At 38.9% G+C, this 20,345-nt stretch overlaps 1 protein-coding gene across 1 annotated transcript in view; it reads right to left on the bottom strand.

The window, feature by feature from the left end:
- LOC129034653 (polypeptide N-acetylgalactosaminyltransferase-like 6) overlaps positions 1 to 20,345 on the bottom strand; it is a 231,123-nt gene that overhangs the window by 107,070 nt on the left and 103,708 nt on the right. Inside the window, exon 4 of the mRNA XM_054484099.1 lies at positions 3,756 to 3,863. Within this exon, the coding sequence (XP_054340074.1) occupies positions 3,756 to 3,863 (108 nt within the window). The remainder of the gene's footprint in view (positions 1 to 3,755; positions 3,864 to 20,345) is intronic.

Raw genomic sequence — 20,345 nt, 5'->3', positions numbered from 1 at the left:
ACAGAGGAGTTTGCGGACTGGCCCCATAGGTGCCAGTAATAGCTGATCCTTCAGCAGAGTGCCTGGCTCACATAAAAACCTGTCGGAAGGAAGAGAAGAATCTCTTCTTTGAGATTCTTCCACCTATTTGCCACTCAGCCTCCTCGGGCTGTGCAAAGCGACACTCAGTGGATCTTTGCTGAGGAGGTGCTCACACTTCTGTGATGAAGGATGGCCAGTGCCATCCCAAAGAAAGGATGATTGTCACCACAGCCCTGCTGTCTTTCTAGTCTCCGTGCAACTCTAGACATGAGCATCCCTTCCCTCAGGGACTCGCTGCTTGTTCCTTGTGGCAAGACACCACAACCGTGTCCCAGTGTGCTGACATTAGGCCCCGAGCTGACTCAGTAAAACTATCTAGGCTTATTAATGACAAGTGAATACTCTGATTCCCAGATGAAGCTGAAGTGTAAGTTATGGTGTCCTAGGTTTTTACATTTTGTGGGAAATGACAAAGTGATGCTGATTTTTGTTTTTGCCAAATAAGGGCACTAACAAAAATTTACTATCTTGCATTCTATTTTTTTTCCAATGAAAAATAGCTTATAGTTTCTGCATAAAAAGATGTTATTAAGTTGAACAGATTTATCTTTGGGATTATTATTTTTCTTAGTTCACTGAGGCTGGGTGAAATGTTAGTCAGGAATTGGCTCTCATCATTCATCCTGAGTTTGGAAACCACTGTTATATGAAACTCGTTAATTCAGTGGACATATTCTTGAAGGTCCTCTTTCAAGTGCTTTAATTTGAGAGGACTGAAGAAGGTCACAGCTATGGTGCTACTTCTTCCTCTTCCCTCTACCTATACATATCCTTATGATACATTTAAGCAGTTACTTGTCTTGTACTGTCCTCTAATGATTTCATATATGGATATCCTGTCTCTTGCAACCAGACTCTAATGCCAGGTAAATAGAAGGTACTGAAGAACTAATTTTACAAATGTATTTCTATAGTATACACCAACCAGCAGGCTGTTTAAGGCTGTTCAGACATTTGTGTGTCTATGTGTGTGTTTAAATGTTTTGGAAGTCTTTTGGAATCATCAATGTGAAAAGTGCACATTTTTGAAGAATTAATTGAGCTTTGTAGAGTAAGAAAATAAGCCTTTGGAGTCAAGTCTCCACCTTCATCTGCATTTCCTGATGAGGCTGCAAGATTAAAATACCAGTTGAGTAGACGTGGCCCTGCATTTGAAGTATATATAAAGTCTCTCTTCATTTTTGATGATATAGTAATAATGTAGCATGTAGCAAGGTAGTTGAGGTGCTCCCACAAAATATCAGAATTGTTTTTCATTTTAATGTACTTTTTTTAACTTAAAAAAACCATAAAATGTTTCTCAGAGTGACAGTCAAGCTTTAATATTTATGACTTTCTGATTGCTCTAGCAGTTTAGAAAAAAAAAATAAAAATGAGCCCTGAAGTAAAATTTGAGTGGAAAAGATTAAAATTCAGAATTATGGACTTTTTTTCAGTTGAATAAATATTCACTTTTTCCTGGAAGTTTTATGTGCCAACCCCAGTTTCTCCATATTTGACAATCCTTGAAAAAGTACTTAATTTCTTTCTTGAAAATATATGAACAGTTTTATTTTCTTGAAAATAGGTTCTTTTGGATCAGCACAACATTCCCCTACAAGCTTTTACACTCCACTTTAGACTACGAAGCAAGCATACACACCCATTGTCTTGCAAGGATGGTTCTTTTCAGAGCACAAGCGGGGGAGCATATGAGTGAATAAAAGTGGATACATGAGAGAATATTATTATCTTTAGGATATTTTAAACTGCTATCATTTATTATATCTACCAGGCTGATTGGTGACATGTGCTCTAAATTGTTCAATCATTTACTTTCCTGTGAACTATTGTTTTCTGATTCATATGTCTTAAGTCTTATGACTAAATCAAACCATATTTCCTTACCCAAATGCAGCTTTTTAATTACTTTATGATTTTGTGACTGCTTTTTCCCTTCAAATAGTGTATTTTGACAGCTACTTAGAGGAATATGTTATTAGCATCTAATTAAAATTTTAATTTAGTTAGAGAAAGCAGGAATATTACTACAGGTTGGGCATCCGTAATCTGAAAATACAAAATCCAAAATGCTCCAAAATCAAAAACTCTTTGAGTGCTAACATGATGCCACAAGTAGAAAATTCCACACATAAGTACTAACACAAATTTGGTTTCATGCACAAAATTATTAAAAATATTGTATAAAATTACCTTCAGGCCATGTATATAAGGCGTATATGAAACATAAATGAATTTTGTGTTAAGACTTGGGTCTTATCCCCAAGATATCTCATTATGTATATGTGAACATCCCAAAATCTGGAAAAAATCTGAAAATCTGGGAAAAAATCTGAAAATCTGAAACACTCTTGGTCCTAGGCAGTTTGGATGAGGGATACTCAGCCTGTATTTCCATTCAAGGTGTGTGCAAGGTAATGTTATTACTAGAAGCTCTAATTGCTGTTAAAGAATATGGATGTGGCTAAAGAAAAATGGACAGTTGATGAATACTCTCAGAAAGGGAATAAGGAAGAACAACTCCCCCCGCCCCACAAAGATTCACTGTAAAAGAAAATTTTGTTATACTCATTAAAAAGTATTTAAGTTTTAGTAACAACTTAAATCTCCAGCATTTTCCTCTCTTAGCTTTCCTGATTAATTAATTCTTTCAACAAATATCTGAGTGTTCCCTCAGCCCCGTTTTAGGTTCTGGGAGTACAGCGGTAACTAACACAGACCAAAGATCTACCCTTGTGTTACTGATACTCTAATGATTCCTGGTGGATTCGTTTATTTATTTTTATGAAAGCTTGTTATGTGAGCCTTATATAAAAGATCAAATAGTTATATCTTGCAGCCTTAGTAAAAGAACCAAAATGAATAATTCAGGATTTGATTTCTAGGGTAGCAGTGTGATAAAATTCTCTTTTTCTAGATTTGGATTCTGAGCAGTAGCAGGTACATATTGTGGTGACAAAAACTGACCCAGCCCTGAAGAAAGTAATATAGAAAGCAGAGAAATTGTCAGGATTGTTTGGAGATGGTATTGTGAGTCTGTTCTCCTAAACATGCATAAAAATATTTCAAACAGCAGAAGAGAAGAGCATCTTTGCATCTGGTTTACAAGAAAGGTTTTATTCAAAACAATATTGGAAAAAAATCTTAGACTGAGCCAATTTTGAAATGTTGAGGATGGGGCAAAATTTGAGGCAGAGCTGGCCCTACTTATAAAAGAGAAGAAGGCAGAGTTTGGACATCCACCTTTGCCCATCTCCCATTTACCCCTTTTTCCATCTGACTTATTACAGATCCTGCTACACTCCATGTGGGTGGAGATAACTGGCTGCCCCAGGTTCGCGGACCTGCTCTGCTTTTGGCATTCATGTGAGCATGAACAACCACCTAGTTCAGACTTCATTTTCCCATCTACAAAATAAAGATAAGAACACAGACCTCAGAAGGTAATGATGAAGATTAAATATAATGTATGTGAAAATGCTTTGAAACAATTTGTAACAAGAAATAGCATTATAGTTAATACTTCTTTAAGCAATGGAAATAAGACTCTGAGAAGCAAAGGAGCTCTCTATACACTGGAGAGCTTTTCTCAGACTGTGCCATGGGCAAGGTTGGTTACTCTGGTTACAGAAAGCCATATCAACCCCAGTCTGTTCTGATGCTGAGTTACTCACTCTTGCCAGGCTTGTCCCAGATGGAACTTTGTATGGAACGTACTTCCTGTAGATATGACCAACTCTAGAACATGGAACATCAAACATTTCTCCTCCACACATCCAAACCTGAAGAGGGAAAAATAGAACAAAAGACAACAGTGAATTTCACACAAGAAAGGAATAATCAGTAGGACTCATAAACCATCTTAAAATCTCTAAAAGTCTTTAAATCAATAATTTCTACTTATTATAAATGGCTAACCAGAAAAGAAAACCACTTTTTTTTTTAAACCTAGATTCATAAAAGTTTAAAACCAAAATACAGCTGAGTGCAGTGGTTCATGCTTATAATCCCAGTACTTTGGGAGGCCAAGGAGGGAGGATTGCTTGAGCCCAGGTGGTCACGACCAGCCTGGGCAACATGACAAAACCACATTTCTACAAAAAATACAAAAATTAGCTGTGTGTGGTGGTGTGAGCCTTCAGTGCCAGCTACTTGGGAGGCTGAGGTAGGCTTGCTGAAGTGAGCTATGTTAGCACCACTGCACTTCAGCCTGGGCAACAGAGCGAGACCCTGTCTTAACAAAACAAAACCAAAACTAAAATACTAGTTCAATAAAATCCTGTTTCCATAGACAACATGTTGGCTTAAGAAAAATTCTAGTAAAATTTTGTTACAAATATTGTATTGAACTGACATTTCATGCTTAGACATCTTATTTATATAGATATTTGTTTCAATAATCTTGTAAAATCATTTGAAGAAATAACATTTGAAATTAAAATGCCAATTTAAAAATTTAACATATAAAAAGTGAAATTTTAAAAATAGGTGAATGCTTTAAAGAACACAAGCATATCATACCTTTTAAGTTGCATTCTGAAACTTGCAACAGTGCTAACCTTAAAAATCAGAGTTGCATTCTCATTTCTGCCCCCCACTGATCTTTTTCTTAGGTACAGAAAATAATCAGTTAAGATGCTGTACTTTTTTTTTTGAGATGGAGTTTCGCTCTTGTTGCCTAGGTTGGAGTGCAATGGTGTGATCTTGGCTCACTGAAACTTCTGCCTCCTGTGTTCAAGCAATTCTCCTACCTCAGCCTCCCAAGTGGCTGAGACTATAGGTGCCCACTACCACACGCTCAGCTAATTTTTTGTATTTTTAGTAGAGGCGGAGTTTCACCATGTTGGCCAGGCTTGTCTTGAACTCCTGACCTCAGGTGATCTGCCCACCTCGGCCTTCTAAAGTGTTGGGATTACAGGCATGAGCCACTGCACCTGGCCCTAGATGCTGTACTTTTATATTTAGTAACAAAAGTCATGGTTATATTTAACCATGACTACCTTCTCAGACAGACGCACACTTAATTGTGGTTTTATATAACAGATCTTCTATTATAAAAGAACTAATTATCAAAACATAAATCCAGGCTTCATATAGGCTATAGTCTTAGCTATTTTTATTGTAAGATAAATGATTATAAAAAGAGATACTCTGATGGTTAATTTTATGACTCAACTTGGCTGGACCATGGTGCCCAGATACTTGGTCAAACACTATTCTGGATCTTTCTGTGAAGGTGTTTTTTGCATTCCATTAACATTTGAAATCAGTGGACTTTGAGTAAAGTGAATTACCTTCCATGATGTGGATGGGCCTCATTCAATTGGATGAAGATGTTAATAGAACAAAGTCTGCCTTTTACTGAGAAAGAAGGAATTCTGCCAGCAGAATCCCTGGGTCTCCAGCTTGCCCACCTACTCTGAAGATTGTGGACTTACCAAGCTTCCACAATCATGTGAACCAATTCCTTAAAATTAATCTCTCTCTCCTCTTGGTTTGGTTTCTCTGAGTAATACAGATACAGTAATACAGTAATACAGGGGTCTCTGAGACCCCTGAGTAATACAGATACATATCTTGATTTGAAGTGTAATATTGAAAGAGAGAAAGAGAAATGCTTATGTTTTCCTTTATATTTGCTTCCAACTTCTTTCACTAAGAGGAATGACACCCAAGTGAGAATCGTTGAACAAATGGTGATTAAGGTCAATGGAAGTCCAGGAAGGAAGAAGTGCAATTATTAAAGCAACATTCAGTTACTATAATTGAGTTCAGGATTACTCATAGTATTAATTCAACTTGATGGGATATTTATTAACGATTTGGATCAAGCCTTCAGAAATATGTGTGGGTGATATAAAGCTGGTAAGGGCAGTGGACAGTCTAAACTACATTATCAACATCTGGAAAGATCTCCACAGGCTGGAGCTCTATAACATTGAACATAAAAAGGCAACAATAAACACCTGTCCCAGGATCTTAAGAAATCAACTCTTCCACAGCAGGAAGTGTGGAAAAAGACTGAGTAGCACAAAACACACATCATTAACATACTATGGAGAATTTAGGGACCAAAGATCTAGATGTATCTGCAGGCCTGAAGTCTTTTGCTAATTTCTGGATAAATGCTTTATATTTCCTTCTAAAGGGAATTTTAAAGTTGAAAAGTGATGTGAACTCTGTCTTAGGAGAGGCAATTGAAAGAACTAAACATGTGTAGTTCTGATAAGATAAAATTCAGAGATAGCCTTTTCAAAGAACCTAATATTTGGAAGAGATGTTTTGTAGAGCCTTTAGGAGATAGAACCAGGATTAATTGCATATAGCTATAAGGGGGCAGATTTCAACCTAGTAGAAAGAAATTTCTAATAAAATGATTAAAGATAGAATGGACTTCCCGTATCATTAGATGTGTTGAAATCTGCAGCAGATGACACTGGAGATAAACACATGACTCGAATGGACATTTGATCTAGCTGATAATTTAAGGCAATTCTACAGCACAAGTTAGCATTTATGAAAGCTAATTATGCCCTTTTCATTAATTATTTCATGTAATGCTCACAATTCAATGACAGACTTTACTGTTTCCCCAATTATGAAGGTGGGAAAATGGCAGCCTAGAGACGCTGAGTAGCTTGTTCAAAGCCACATAACTGGCCACTTCCAGAACTGAGATTTGAAAACTTAGTAGTCTAACTTCAGTGTCCACGTGTTTAATTGATATTGTATCTACAGATTATGCAAACTATTTCTGTAAAGGGCCAGATAATAAATACTTTTGCCTTTGTAGGTCGTATGGTGTCTTTTGGAACTCCTCAAATCTGCTAACAAATAGGCATGGCGTATTTCAGTTAAACCTTGCTTACAAAAACTGGCAGTGGACTATTGTTTGCTGGCTCTTGTTCTATAAGGAAATTAATCCTTTCAAACACTAAAGTTCAGTGATTCTAAGATAATGTATGTGGGAGATTATAGTTTCCAAAATTAGACACCACAATATCTTCCATTGCACATACCCCTCTGCAATGTGACCTTGGTAACCAACTTTCCATTAGGGGATCGGTCTGTGTCTCCTCTCTTTGAATTAGGGTGGGCTTATGAATTCTTAGACCAGTAGAGTACAACAGAAGTGGTTGAAGATAGGTCATAAAAGGCACATAGCCTGTCCTCTGGGGCATTTGTGTTTGAAACTCTGGGCTTCCATGTGAGAAATCTGACTCTCTGAGGCTACTCCATTGTGAAAAAGTCCAAGCACCTGAGATGTCATGCATTGGGTAAACACCTTTGCTTGGAGTTTTAACTGATGACCAACATTAGCTGCCAGCGCTGTGAATAAAGATGCCTCTACGTGATTCCAGCCCGTTGCTGTTGAATCATCCCTCCGGGACTCCAGATATCACAGGGCAGAAACGAGCTATCTCCTCTGTGCCTTTTTTTGAATTTGCGGCCCACAAAATCCAAAAGCTTAATAAAACAGTTGCTTTATGGTGCTAAGCTTTGTTATGCAACAGTAGTAATTGGAACTACATATTTCTAAATCCATGATAAAGGTGAATTACTAACACCGATAACCAAAATTTATGGATCACTCATAGATTTCATCTTTTTCTATTGTACGGGATACAGAGCTAGGACTCAGCAATTTCCATGCTCCCTTCCTCCTGGGCACACAGCCAAGTTATAATTCCCAGCTCGTTTGTATTTAGATGTGACTATGTAATTGTTTCCTGCCAGTGGAATGCAAATGGAAGTCATGCGCATCACCTCTGGGCCAAAGAAATTACAAGTGGACTTCTTTCTCTACCTTATTTAGAATATATTTTTCCCTCAGAGCCTGAGTAATTGCAGAAGATACACAGGAGGATTCTGAGGCCCTAGCAGATGGTAGAATCATTAAATGGATGGGGACAGGGTTGCTGAAAACTGGGTGAAGCATTGCTCATGCCTCCTCCTCCAAATTGTGAGACAAGCAATAGAAAATTCTTATTAATGTTAAATTACCAAGATTTTGGATGTATTATAGACGTTGTTCCACCCTAATTAATACTCATTTTTTTCTCAGCCTCTTCTGATATTTTAAATCAAATGTAGTGACTGTAATTATTTGAGAGATTACTTTAATTCTTACTCGTGCATTTTAAAGAGGTAGAATTTAAAAGTAATTAGACAACAGGTGATGGGGTGGGAAATGGGAGGGAGGAGAATGCTGGATAGTCCAGTGTATAATCAAATATCAGTGCTTATTGGTCAAAGATAAGCAAATGTCAAGGCAAAGAAACTTTCTTATCATCTGCAGCTGGGAGATAGGAATTTGTTGGCACAGCTTTTTATTTTTCACAAAAAAGTGACAATATTGATTAGCTTGTGGAGGTGGCCAATCTCTCCTGCAGGACTAGGAGATGGTGACAAGTGAGGACAAGATGTGGGATCAAGGTCTGGAGCAATGCCTTACATTTTCTGGCCTTAACCTATTCTTCACTTCATGTGATCTTGTAAAATACTTACAAAGTGAGCAGAAGTGAACTAAATGCTTCTTAGGAGAGTATTTGCAGAATGAAAACTGCCGCGAGAGAAAGTTCAATAAATCATTATTGCTTTCTGTTATGGATTGAATGTTTGTATCCACCCACCCTATGAAATTCATATGTTGAAATTTTAACCTCCAGTGTGGTGGTATTTGGAGGTAGGGAGACCCCAGAGAACTCTCTCACTGTCTTTCCACCATGTGAAGACACAATGAGTAGTTGGCAGTCTGCAACTTGGTAGAGAGCCCTCTCCAGAACCCAACAATGCTGGCACTCTGATATCAGACTTGCAGCATCCAGAACAGTGAGAAATAAATTTCTGTTATTTATAAGTCTATAGCACTTTGCTGTAGCAGCCCAAATGGGTAAGTAAGACTCTTTCCTTTTTAAGATATAGCAAAACAACCTAATAGACACACAGTAATAAAATTTCAACTAATTATTCTCACAGGGTCACTCTAACACTGTGTTTACAGATGTACGTGCATAACAGATGACCACATACTTAGTTGTTTAAAACAACATACATTTACTGTATCACAGTTCTGTAGGTCAGGAGTCCATGAGGGCTCAACAAGGCTCTCCACCACGGGTCTCACAAGGCTGAAGTCTAGGTGTCTGCTGGGTGGAGCTCTTACTTGGAGCCTCAGGGGAAGAATCTGCTTTCAAGTTTATTTAGGTTATTGCCAGAATTCAGTTTGCAAATTGTGGGACTGAGATCCCCATTTTCTTGATGGCTGCTGACTGGGGACCATTCTCAGCTTATCGACGCCATTTTTAGTTCCTTGGTTCACAGAACTTCCATCCCAGCAGTGGTTAAACTCATGTGATTAGACGAGGCCTACCTTGACCACCTCCTCTTCTTAAAGTGAACTGATTGATAATCTTAATTACATTTGCCAAATCTCTTTTACATGTAACATTGACATATTCATGTGAATAAACCAAGGGAAGAGGGTCATCTTAGAGTTCTGTTACCACCATTTCCAAGGACTCTAAATTCATGTCTTCTATCGATAACCTCATCCTGGTTCTTAAAATTCTTCCCCTCAGAAGTTTCTCTGTGTAGTTAAGTCAAATTCAAGAAACTTCTGGGCAGACTTTTTAAATTCTAAATTCAGTGTTGAGAAAACTATAGAATCCTGCGATTTATTTTTTTTCCCACCGTAGGGCCCCTATGATCACTTAAAAAAAAAGAAAAAAGCCAGGCGCGGTGGCTCATGCCTGTAATCCCAGCACTTTGGGAGGCCGAGGCGGGTGGATCACGAGATCAGGAGATCGAGACCATCCTGGCTAACACGGTGAAACCCCGTCTCTACTAAAAATACAAAAAAATTACCCGGGCATGGTGGCGGGCACCTGTAGTCCCAGCTACTCGGGAGGCTGAGGCAGGAGAATGGCGTGAACCCAGGAGTTGGAGCTTGCAGTAAGCCGAGATCGCGCCACTGCACTCTAGCCTGGCGACAGAGCCAAACTCTGTCTCGACAAAACAAAAAAACGAAAAAACATAGATCTGAGCATACCATCCCTCTATCAAAATCCTTCAGTGGTTTTCTATTGCTCTTAGGGCAAAGTTACAACTGCTCCATAAAGGTTCCAAGACCTTGCAGGATCTGGCCTTTGCCTACTTGTCTCTCAGTCACTACCTTCCCACTCCCCTGGCCAGAGCGATTTTTAATTCCTTAGGGAGGATCAGGTTTCCCTCCTCAGAGCTTGCTGCCATCAGTTGTTTTCTCCAAAGAAAATTCTCCCACCTTCTCCTCTTCCCTTTCCTTCTTTCCTATTCCTTGTCTTCTCCTCTATATTTTCCGGATTTCAGCTTAACTCACACTGAGCCTCCAGATGTGGTTGGCATTCCCTGTTTCATGCTCTCACTCTATCCTGTGCTTCTCTTTCATATACTTCGTTAAGTGAACAAATACGTAGTGAGCACTCACTAGGTGCCAAGCATCCGTCCCAGACAGAAGCTCTAATGTGTGACCCACTTAAAGTTTTGAGCACATGGAGCCTTCTTTCAATTGGAGACAGTGTTGCCCAGAAGTGTGGGAATCCTCAGTCCTTAATAGTCTTGGGAGAAAGGTTTTGGCCATTTCAAAGACAGTAGAAAGCTTTACTTGAAGGGAAAGAGGGAGCAGAGAGTTTATTTAAAGGGACAGGACATTGTGAAAGATGAGGCAGAGTGGGCTGCTGAAAGAGAATGGGCCAGGCACACCCCGAGAGTTCTGCATTGGGTTTTTATGATGTTGGATTTTTTTCTTGAAGTTTTCACCTCTGTCTTAAGTCATCACCTTTTTTCTTTGTCTAGTTTTCCTGCTTCTGCCTTAAGTTCCTGACCTTTCCCTGCCTAGTTCCCACCCCAGGCTTGTGGGACCCTCCCTGATATGGTTTTGCTCTGTCCCTACACAAATCTCATCTTGAATTCCCACGTGTTGTATGAGGGACCCGGTGGGAGGTAATTGAATCATGGGGGCAGGTCTTTCCTGTGCTGTTCTCGTGGTAGTAAGTCTCACGAGATTTGATGCTTACTATAAGGGGGAGTTTTCCTGCACAAGCTCTTTTTGCCTGAGGCCATTCAAGTAAGATGTGACTTGCTCCTCCTTGCCTTCCACCATGATAGTGAGGCCTCCCCAGCCATGTGGAACCATAAATCCATTTAAACCTTTCTTTTGTAACTTGCCCAGTGTTGGGTATGTCTTTATCAGCAGTGTGAAAACAGACTAATATACTCCCCTTAGTGTGCATGCATGGGGCAGTGTTGGATATTAAGTCTACCTAGTGGCTGCATTGCTCATTAGCACCATCCCAGGAAGGTTGTATAGAGGTCAGATCTATACTTGTTGTACCTGCATATTTCTTAGGAATTTCTCTGTCCTCTCATATGGTTTCCTGTGTCCCCACCCAAATCTCATCTTGAATTGTAGCTCCCACAATTCCCAAGTGTAGTGGTAGGGACCCAGTGGGAGGTAACTGAATCATGGGGGTGGGTCTTTCCAGTGCTGTTCTCATGATAGTGAATAAGTCATATGAGAACTGATGGTTTTATAAAGAGGGATTCCCCTGCACAAGTTCTCTCTTCCCTGCCACCATGTAAGATGTGACTTGCTCCTTCTTGCCTTCCGCCATGATCCTGAGACCTTCCCAGCCATGTAGAACTGTAAGTCCATTAAACCTCTTTATTTTATAAATTGCCCAGTCCCGGGTATGTCTTTATCAGCAGTGTGAAAACAGACTAATAAACCCTCTTCCCTTCCTTCTCAGCACGCACCTAGCTACATCCTGACAGGTTAACTGCAAAGAGACGATTACTGGGTCTCTTAAGGAGCTGTCCTTCCAACATAGGTATTTCCCCTCCTCTCTGCTTATAACTGGCCTACCTGTTTCTGGTGATCTCTGAGGTGTGAGATTTCTCCAGACCTCCATTTCCTCAGGGGCTCCCCATCCTGCTCATGCCTAGCTATCTGTCTACTCTAACAATAGCACTTAGGATAACTGTAATGAAGTTATTTCTTTGAGTGCCCCTGTATGATTTGCTTAGCATCTGCCTCCCCTCACCGGACTATAAATTCCATGACTTTTTTTTTCACTATTATATCTCCAGCTACTGTTGAAGGGTTCAGCACATAGAAGACACTCAATAAATATTTGTGGAGTAAGTGAGTACAGTGGCTTCTTCTTTCAATTATACTTAGTGCTCCTACTTATGTGGAAGCCCCTAAGGCTTTTTTAATTTAGTGTTGCTTCACACAACCTCAGGGCCCCCTTACTTTTACCATAGCACACTGCTTCCACTATCTTTAATCTTAGAGTTGTTTTTGTCTCTATCCCCTGGATATCACTATGCACTACTTTATTTTTTTTTCAGTCTTCCAATAACTATGCACATTTCAGTAGAAGCATTCACATTCTGATACAGTAGATTGTTTAGGTATTAGTGTGGGAACATGATTCCTTAGGAAAGCACACTGTTGTGGCAGGTATCAAATTCCATATTTGTTCTGAAAGATATGGATTATATTTTTAAAAGACATTTTTGGTAGTATGATGTGATGATAGTCTAAAAAAATTGGCATGCCATGTGTATTAGTCTGTTTTCATGCTGCTGATAAAGACATACGTGAAACTGGGAAGAAAAAGAGGTTTAATTGGACTTACAGTTCCACATGGCTGGGGAGGCCTCAGAATCATGGCAGGAGGTGAAAGGCACTTCTTACGTGGTGGTGGCAAGAGAAAAATGAGGAAGAAGCAAAAGTGGAAACCCCTGATAAACCCATCAGATCTCGTGAGACTTATTCACTATCATGAGAATAGCATGGGAAAGACCAGCCCCCATGATTCAATTACCTCCCCCTGGGTCCCTCCCACAACATATGAGAATGCTGGGAGATACAATTCAAGTTGAGATTTGGGCGAGGACACAGTCAAACCATATCGCCATACTTTAGTAGTTAACTCTTAGAGAAATATTTTACATTTGCAAATAATGTGTCTTCTTTTGACAGCATAAATATTTTGAAGAAATGTTATTTCAGCTGTGAATGAACACATGCATTTTTTTCTTTGCTTTTTTTTTTTTTTTTGAGACAGGGTCTTGCTCTGTCACCCAGGCTGGAGTGCAGTGAGCAATCATGGCTCACTGCAACCTCTGCCTCCCAGGTTAAAGTGATTCTCCTGCCTCAGGCTCCCAAATAGCTGGGATTATAGAGGCCCACCGCCACACCCAGCTAATCTTTGTGTTTTTAGTAGAGACAGTTTTCACCATGTTGGCTAGGCTGGTGTTGAACTCCTGACCTCAAGTGATCCACCTGCCTCAGCCTCCCAAAGTGCTGGGATTACAGGCATGAGCCACTGTGCCTGGCCTGGCATTTTTTCTTTTGTCATAATGTAGTTCAAATTGATGGAATAATTAAATGTTTGTCTTATTTTTAAAACAATTTTCAATATCAGCCACAACCTGAAATTTGGACATAGAGAATGTTAAATTCAATAGAATCATACAATTATACTGGTCACATGAACTATGAAATTAGTTTCAATAAGAAACTGGTTATTAGGAGGATAATAAGGGAACATTATTATCAGGTGTAAGATGAAGCATAATATGCTTTATGGAAATAATAATTCAAATTCTCAAAAAAGTATTTATTAAAAGCATTCAGTCCCAAAATTGGCTATCTCTCTAATCTTATTTCCTATGCTTCTTTCCTTCCCTCTTTCTGCCCAAGCTATTCTGGCTTCTTTTCTGTTCCTCCTACAAGCCAGATACTCTGTCACCCTCGGGCATTATCTTGGCTGTTTCTTCTGCCTGGAATTCTCTTCTTGCAGAACTCCACATGCCTAGTTCCCTCATCTCCTTCAAGTCATAGCTCCAAATCCTTTTGATCCATCCTATACTCTCAGTACTCATCACCCTCTTCTGCCTGTGTTCTCACACCTTCTAACTCAGTAGATATCTCACTTATTTACTATGTTCATTAAGTGATGTATCCTAAGCACCTTTAACAGTGCCTGACACATGGTACTCTGTAGGTATTTGTTGACTGAATGAATGAATGAGTTATTGGTTTATTAATATAAAGTCAGGTTAATTCCAGACAACTGAGTTACTTAATGATAACTCACTCTGTAGCTAGCTGCCATTAAAAATAACAGCTACGATCATAGTACATTCAAATGTAAATTTCAAGGGAATAAGCTTTTTTGAGCTTATTTTCATTCACAAGTGGTTTACTATAAATTAAAGAAATGAGTGATGTTAAAAATACAGCAGTCTGTATATACATAAATAATTAAATTTCTAGGACCAGAAAATAACTTTCTAATTGTATGGTATGACTTAGGCCGGGTAAGGTTGAAAAAATTTTTAAGACTAGATAGTCAAGCACTTTACCATCTATCTAGAAATTAAAATATTGTTAACCTGAAAAGCTTTGGGATATAGATTTTGAAAAGGGCTATGTCTATCATTAAACTACTTTTCTGGGCTAGATGTAATAAAACTACATTTAAAAAGGGTAACTTTGGGAAGATACACTTCCACAAAGCATTGCTTTCCTTTATTCACAGAAATCTGGATTTTGAGGTTATTCTCTGAGATAGCGAGAAAAAAAGAACAGCTTATTTTGACTTGTCCTGATCCCCCTTTTCTATTTGTTGATCAGAATGAAATAAAAGTAGAAGTTAGAAATGTGTTTATAGTCTTTAATGAGAATACGATGGTTTTATTTTCAGGGGAAAATTCCCTAATTTCTTGAGTTATCTGCTTAGAATTTTTTCTAAGTCAGAAACGCTCTGTTGTGTCAGTATAAAAAATGTGGTCAATTTTGCATTTAATGAGTTTCTAGAGGTTTGAGTGGTAGCAGAAGAGCTTCAGAGGTTACATTGTTCACGGGATCACTACTTTTAAGAAAGTGTTCAATTTCTACAGTAACATTAAGCAGTCTTAAAAACAGTGATTTGGGGGCGGGGAATGAAACTTAAAAACAGATGTATCACTTAATGTTTATTCAAAACTTTAAGTCTTGGGGAGGAAAAACTGGATTTGAACATCTGAAGAGTGCTTCTTTGGGTAAAATGTAATTAAGGACCTAACCTGTCATTTCCCTTAATTTGTTATTCTGCAGCTTAGAATTTACACCAGAGGCAAAGCACCTGCTTTTTACCATATTTCCATATGTCTCCAGAATTTGAGTTTATTGCTTAAATTTTCTGGATTCACCATCTGCTAAAAATATAATCAAAGTTTTAAAAACATTTTTAAAGAGTTGACTTTCTGTAGTGGAACAGAAACTTCCTTCTTTTACAGAAATATTCAAATAGGATTTTCCTTTGCCCCTCACTTGGGCTGTCAATCTTGCCATGTCCTGATGGCAGGGGTGGGAACATGTCTCAGGCCAGGTGAATTGAAGTCCTTCTCTGAGGTTTCATCTTGCTGGCTGGAACTACCTCTCTGGTGGTGAAGCAGAAAATGAAAGCCCGAGAGCTTTCAGCGGCCATGCCTGAGGGGCAGGAGGGGAGTCCACGAGAGGGAATGAAGCGGACACTGAGAGGCATGGTGGGGAGACATTCAGAGCAAAGGTCCTAGCAGCACTTGAGGCCCTCAGGCCACCAAGAGACTCATCCATTTTCCTGACTTTTGCACTGTTTCCATGAGCTTCCTCCCGAATTCTTCCTTTCTTCTAAGTTAAAATGAGGTGGGTTTCTGTCTTCTTGCAAGTCAAACATCCACATTTAAAAACTCTTTTCGTGAACAGTGAGGGTTTGGGTTTCTAGGAGCCAAGGGTGCACTTTAAAACAAGCACTCAGTCAAATGCTACTCAAATGAACAGCATTGCAATAAATACTTCAAAGAATCAAATAGAAATTCAGTTTTAAATTTTTTGTTAGTTTTTTTTTTTTAGCAATATTCAATACGAAGATGTTTTCACCAAAATAAAAAATGTGAAGACTCTTGAAGGTTTATAATGGTGTTTGCAAATTATTTCTACCTCTAGGAAAAGTTGATACACTTTCACGATGTGGCACAGTGACCCCAGCTTCAATTTGGTGGTTTCCACCATTTTCTGAGTCTCATTGTCATCTTCCATAAAGTTGGGGTGATGTATCTACTTCATAGGTGGTTGTAAGGACTGAATTAAATAATACACACAGCATTTGGAGGAGGCACATTATAGGTGCTCAAGAATGGTGATTACACGGTATAGTCTACCTAGTGGACAGCCTATTTTTCTGGTATGTTGGGGGTTACATGAGGTGGTTGACGTGTATCCATATGTTGGCCTCCATGAGAGGAGTCAGGGTGTACGATAACATGCAGGTCTGTGAATGTGTGTGTTGGGTGAAGAAAGGCATTATATGTATTCTCAGCTGTTTGGAGAGGAAAAGGGAGTACTGGGTAACTTCTGTTGGCCTTATGTGTTATAGATTGCTGACCTTGATGTAGAATATAAAAATCAAATTCTTTATTTTTTATTTTATTTTATTTTTTTAAATTATACTTTAAGTTCTAGGGTATATGTGCACAATGTGGAAGTTTGTTACATATGTATACATGTGCCATGTTTATGTGCTGCACCCATTAACTCATCATTTACATTAGGTATTTCTCCTAATGCTATCCCTTGCCTCCCCCCACCCCACAACAGGCCCCAATGTGTGATGTTCCCCACTCTGTGTCCAAGTGTTCTCATTGTTCAATTCCCACTTATGAGTGAGAGCATGCGGTGTTTGGTTTTCTGTCCTTGTGATAGTTTGCTCAGAATGATGGTTTCCAGCTTCATCCATGTCCCTACAAACTCATCCTTTTTTATGGCTGCATAGTATTCCATGGTGTATATGTGCCACATTTTCTTTATCCAGTCTATCATTGATGGACGTTTGGGTTGGTTCCAAGTCTTTGCTATTGTGAGTAGTGCCACAATAAACATACGTGTGCATATGTCTTTATAGTAGCATGATTTACAATCCTTTGGGTATATACCCAGTAATGGGATCACTGGGTCAAATGGTATTTCTAGTTCTAGATCTTTGAGGAATCTCCACACTGTCTTCCACAATGGTTGAACTAGTTTACACTCCCACCAACAGTGTAAAAGTGTTCCTATTTCTCCATATTCTCTCCAGCACCTGTTGTTTCCTGACTTTTTAATGATCACCATTCTAACTGGTGTGAGATGGTATCTCATTGTGGTTTTGATTTGCACTCCTCTGATGGCCAGTGATGATAAGCATTTTTTCATGTGTCTATTGGCTGCATAAATGTCTTCTTTTGAGAAGTGTCTGTTCATATCTTTCGCCCACTTGTTGATGGGGTTGTTTGTTTTATTCGTGTAAATTTGTTTGAGTTCTTTGTAGATTCTGGATATTAGCCCTTTGTCAGATGAGTAGATTGAGAAAATTTTCTCCCATTCTGTAAGTTGCCATTTCACTCTGATGGTAGTTTCTTGTGCTGTGCAGAAGCTCTTTAGTTTAATTAGATCCCATTTGTCAATTTTGGCGTTTGTTGCCATTGCTTTTGGTGTTTTAGTCATGAAGTCCTTGCCCATGCCTATGTCCTGAATGGTATTGCCTAGGTTTTCTTCTAGGGTTTTTATGGTTTTAGGTCTAACATTTAAGTCTTTAATCCATCTTGAATTAATTTTTGTGTAAGGTGTAAGGAAAGGATCAAGTTTCAGCTTTTTGCATATGGCTAGCCAGTTTTCCCAGTACCATTTATTAAATAGGGAATCCTTTCCCCATTTCTTGTTTTTGTCAGGTTTGTCAAAGATCAGATGGTTGTAGACCTGTGGTATTATTTCTGAGAGCTCTGTTCTGTTCCATTGGTCTATACCTCTGTTTTGGTACCAGTGCCATGCTGTTTTGGTTACTGTAGCCTTGTAGTATAGTTTGAAGTCAGGTAGTGTGATGCCTCCAGCTTTGTTCTTTTTGCTTAGGATTGTCTTAGCAATGTGGGCTCTTTTTTGGTTCCATATGAAGTTTAAAGTAGTTTTTTCCAATTCTGTGAAGAAAGTCATTGGTAGCTTGATGGGGATGGCATTGAATCTATAAATTACCTTGGGCAATATGGCCATTTTCATGATATTGATTCTTCCTGTCCATGAGCATGGAATGTTCTTCCATTTGTTTGTGTCCTCTTTTATTTCCTTGAGCAGTGGTTTGTAGTTCTCCTTGAAGAGGTTCTTCACATCCCTTTGTAAGTTGGATTCCTAGGTATTTTATTCTCTTTGAAGCAATTGTGAATGGGAGTTCACTCATGATGTGGCTCTGTTTGTCTGTTATTGGTGTATAGGAATGCTTGTGATTTTTGCACATTGATTTTGATCCTGAGACTTTGCTGAAGTTGCTTATCAGCTTAAGGAGATTTTGGGCTGAGACGATGGGGTTTTCTAGATATACAAGCATGTCATCTACAAACAGGGACAATTTGACTTCCTCTTTTCCTAATTGAATACTTTTTATTTCTTTATCCTGCCTGATTGCCCTGGCCAGAACTTCCAACACTATGTTGAATAGGAGTGGTGAGAGAGGGCATCCCTGTCTTGTGCCAGTTTTCAAAGGGAATGCTTCCAGTTTTTGCCCATTCAGTATGATATTGGCTGTGGGTTTGTCATAAAGAGCTCTTATTATTTTGAGATACGTCCAATTAATACCTAGTTTATTGAGAGTTTTTAGCATGAAGCGTTGTTGAATTTTGTCAAAGGCCTTTTCTGCATCTGTTGAGATAATCATGTGGTGTTTGTCTTTGGTTCTGTTTATATGATGGATTACATTTATTGATTTGCATATGTTGAACCAGCCTTTCATTCCAGGGATGAAGCCAACCTGATTGTGGTGGATAAGCTTTTTGATGTGCTGCTGGATTCGGTTTGCCAGTATTTTATTGAGGATTTTTGCATCACTGTTCATCAGGGGTATTGGTCTATAATTCTCTTTTTTTGTTGCATCTCTGCCAGTCTTTGGTATCAGGATGATGCTGGCCTCATAAAATGAGTTAGGGAGGATTCCCTCTTTTTCTATTGTTTGGAATAGTTTCAGAAGGAATGGTACCAGCTCCTCTTTGTACCTCTGGTAGAATTCGGCTGTGAATCCATCTGGTACTGGACTTTTTTTGTTGATAGGCTATTAATTACTGCCTCAATTTCAGACCTTGTTATTGGTCTGTTCAGGGATTTGACTTCTTCCTGGCTTAGACTTTGGAGGGTGTATGTGTCGAGGAATTTATCCATTTCTTCTAGATTTTCTAGTTTATTTGTGTAGAAGTGTTTATAGTATTATCTGATGGTAGTTTGTATTTCTGTGGGATCAGTGGTGATATCCCCTTCCTCATTTTTTACTGCATCTATTTGATTCTTCTCTCTTTTCTTCTTTATTAGTCTTACTAGCCGTCTATCTATTTTGTTGATCTTTTTGAGAAATTAGCTGCTGGATTCAGTGAACTTTTGAAGGTTTTTTTTTGTGTCTCTACCTCCTTCAGTTTTGCTCCGATCTTAGTTATTTCTTGCCTTCTGCTAGCTTTTGAATTTGTTTGCTCTTGCTTCTCTAGTTCTTTTAATTGTGATGTTAGGGTGTCGATTTTACATCTTTCCTGCTTTCTCCTGTGGGCATTTAGTGTTATAAATTTCCCTCTACATTGCTTTAAATGTGTCCCAGAAATTCTGGTATGTTCTGTCTTTGTCTTTTGTCACCCCCCTCCTCTGGCTCATTGGTTTCAAAGAACATCTTTATTTCTGCCTTCATTTTGTTATTTACCCAGTAGTCATTCAGGAGCAGGTTGTTCAGTTTCCATGTAGTTGTGAGGTTTTCAGTGAGTTTCTTAATCCTGAGTTCTAACTTGATTGCACCGTGGTCTGAGAGACAGTTTGTTATAATTTATGTTGTTTTACATTTGCTGAGGAGTGCTTTACTTCCAACTATGTGGTCAGTTTTGAAATAAGTGCGATGTGGTGCCGAGAAGAATGTATATTCTGTTGATATGTGGTGGAGAGTTCTGTAGATGTCTATTAGGTCCTCTTGGTGCAGAGCTGTGTTCAAGTCCTGGATATCCTTGTAAACTTTCTGTCTCGTTAAACTGTCTAATGTTGACAGTGGGGTGTTAAAGTCTCCCATTATTATTGCGTGGGGGTCTATGTCTCTTTGTAGGTCTCTAAGGACTTGCTTTATGAATCTGGGTGGTCCTGTATTGGGTGCATATATATTTAGGATAGTTAGCTCTTCTTGTTGAATTGATCCCTTTACCATTAT

This window comes from Pongo pygmaeus, chromosome 3 (genome assembly GCF_028885625.2).
Source record: "Pongo pygmaeus isolate AG05252 chromosome 3, NHGRI_mPonPyg2-v2.0_pri, whole genome shotgun sequence".
Lineage (NCBI taxonomy): Eukaryota > Metazoa > Chordata > Mammalia > Primates > Hominidae > Pongo > Pongo pygmaeus.
Note: the sequence above shows the minus strand (reverse complement) of the source record. Positions and strands in the feature narration are given on the sequence as shown.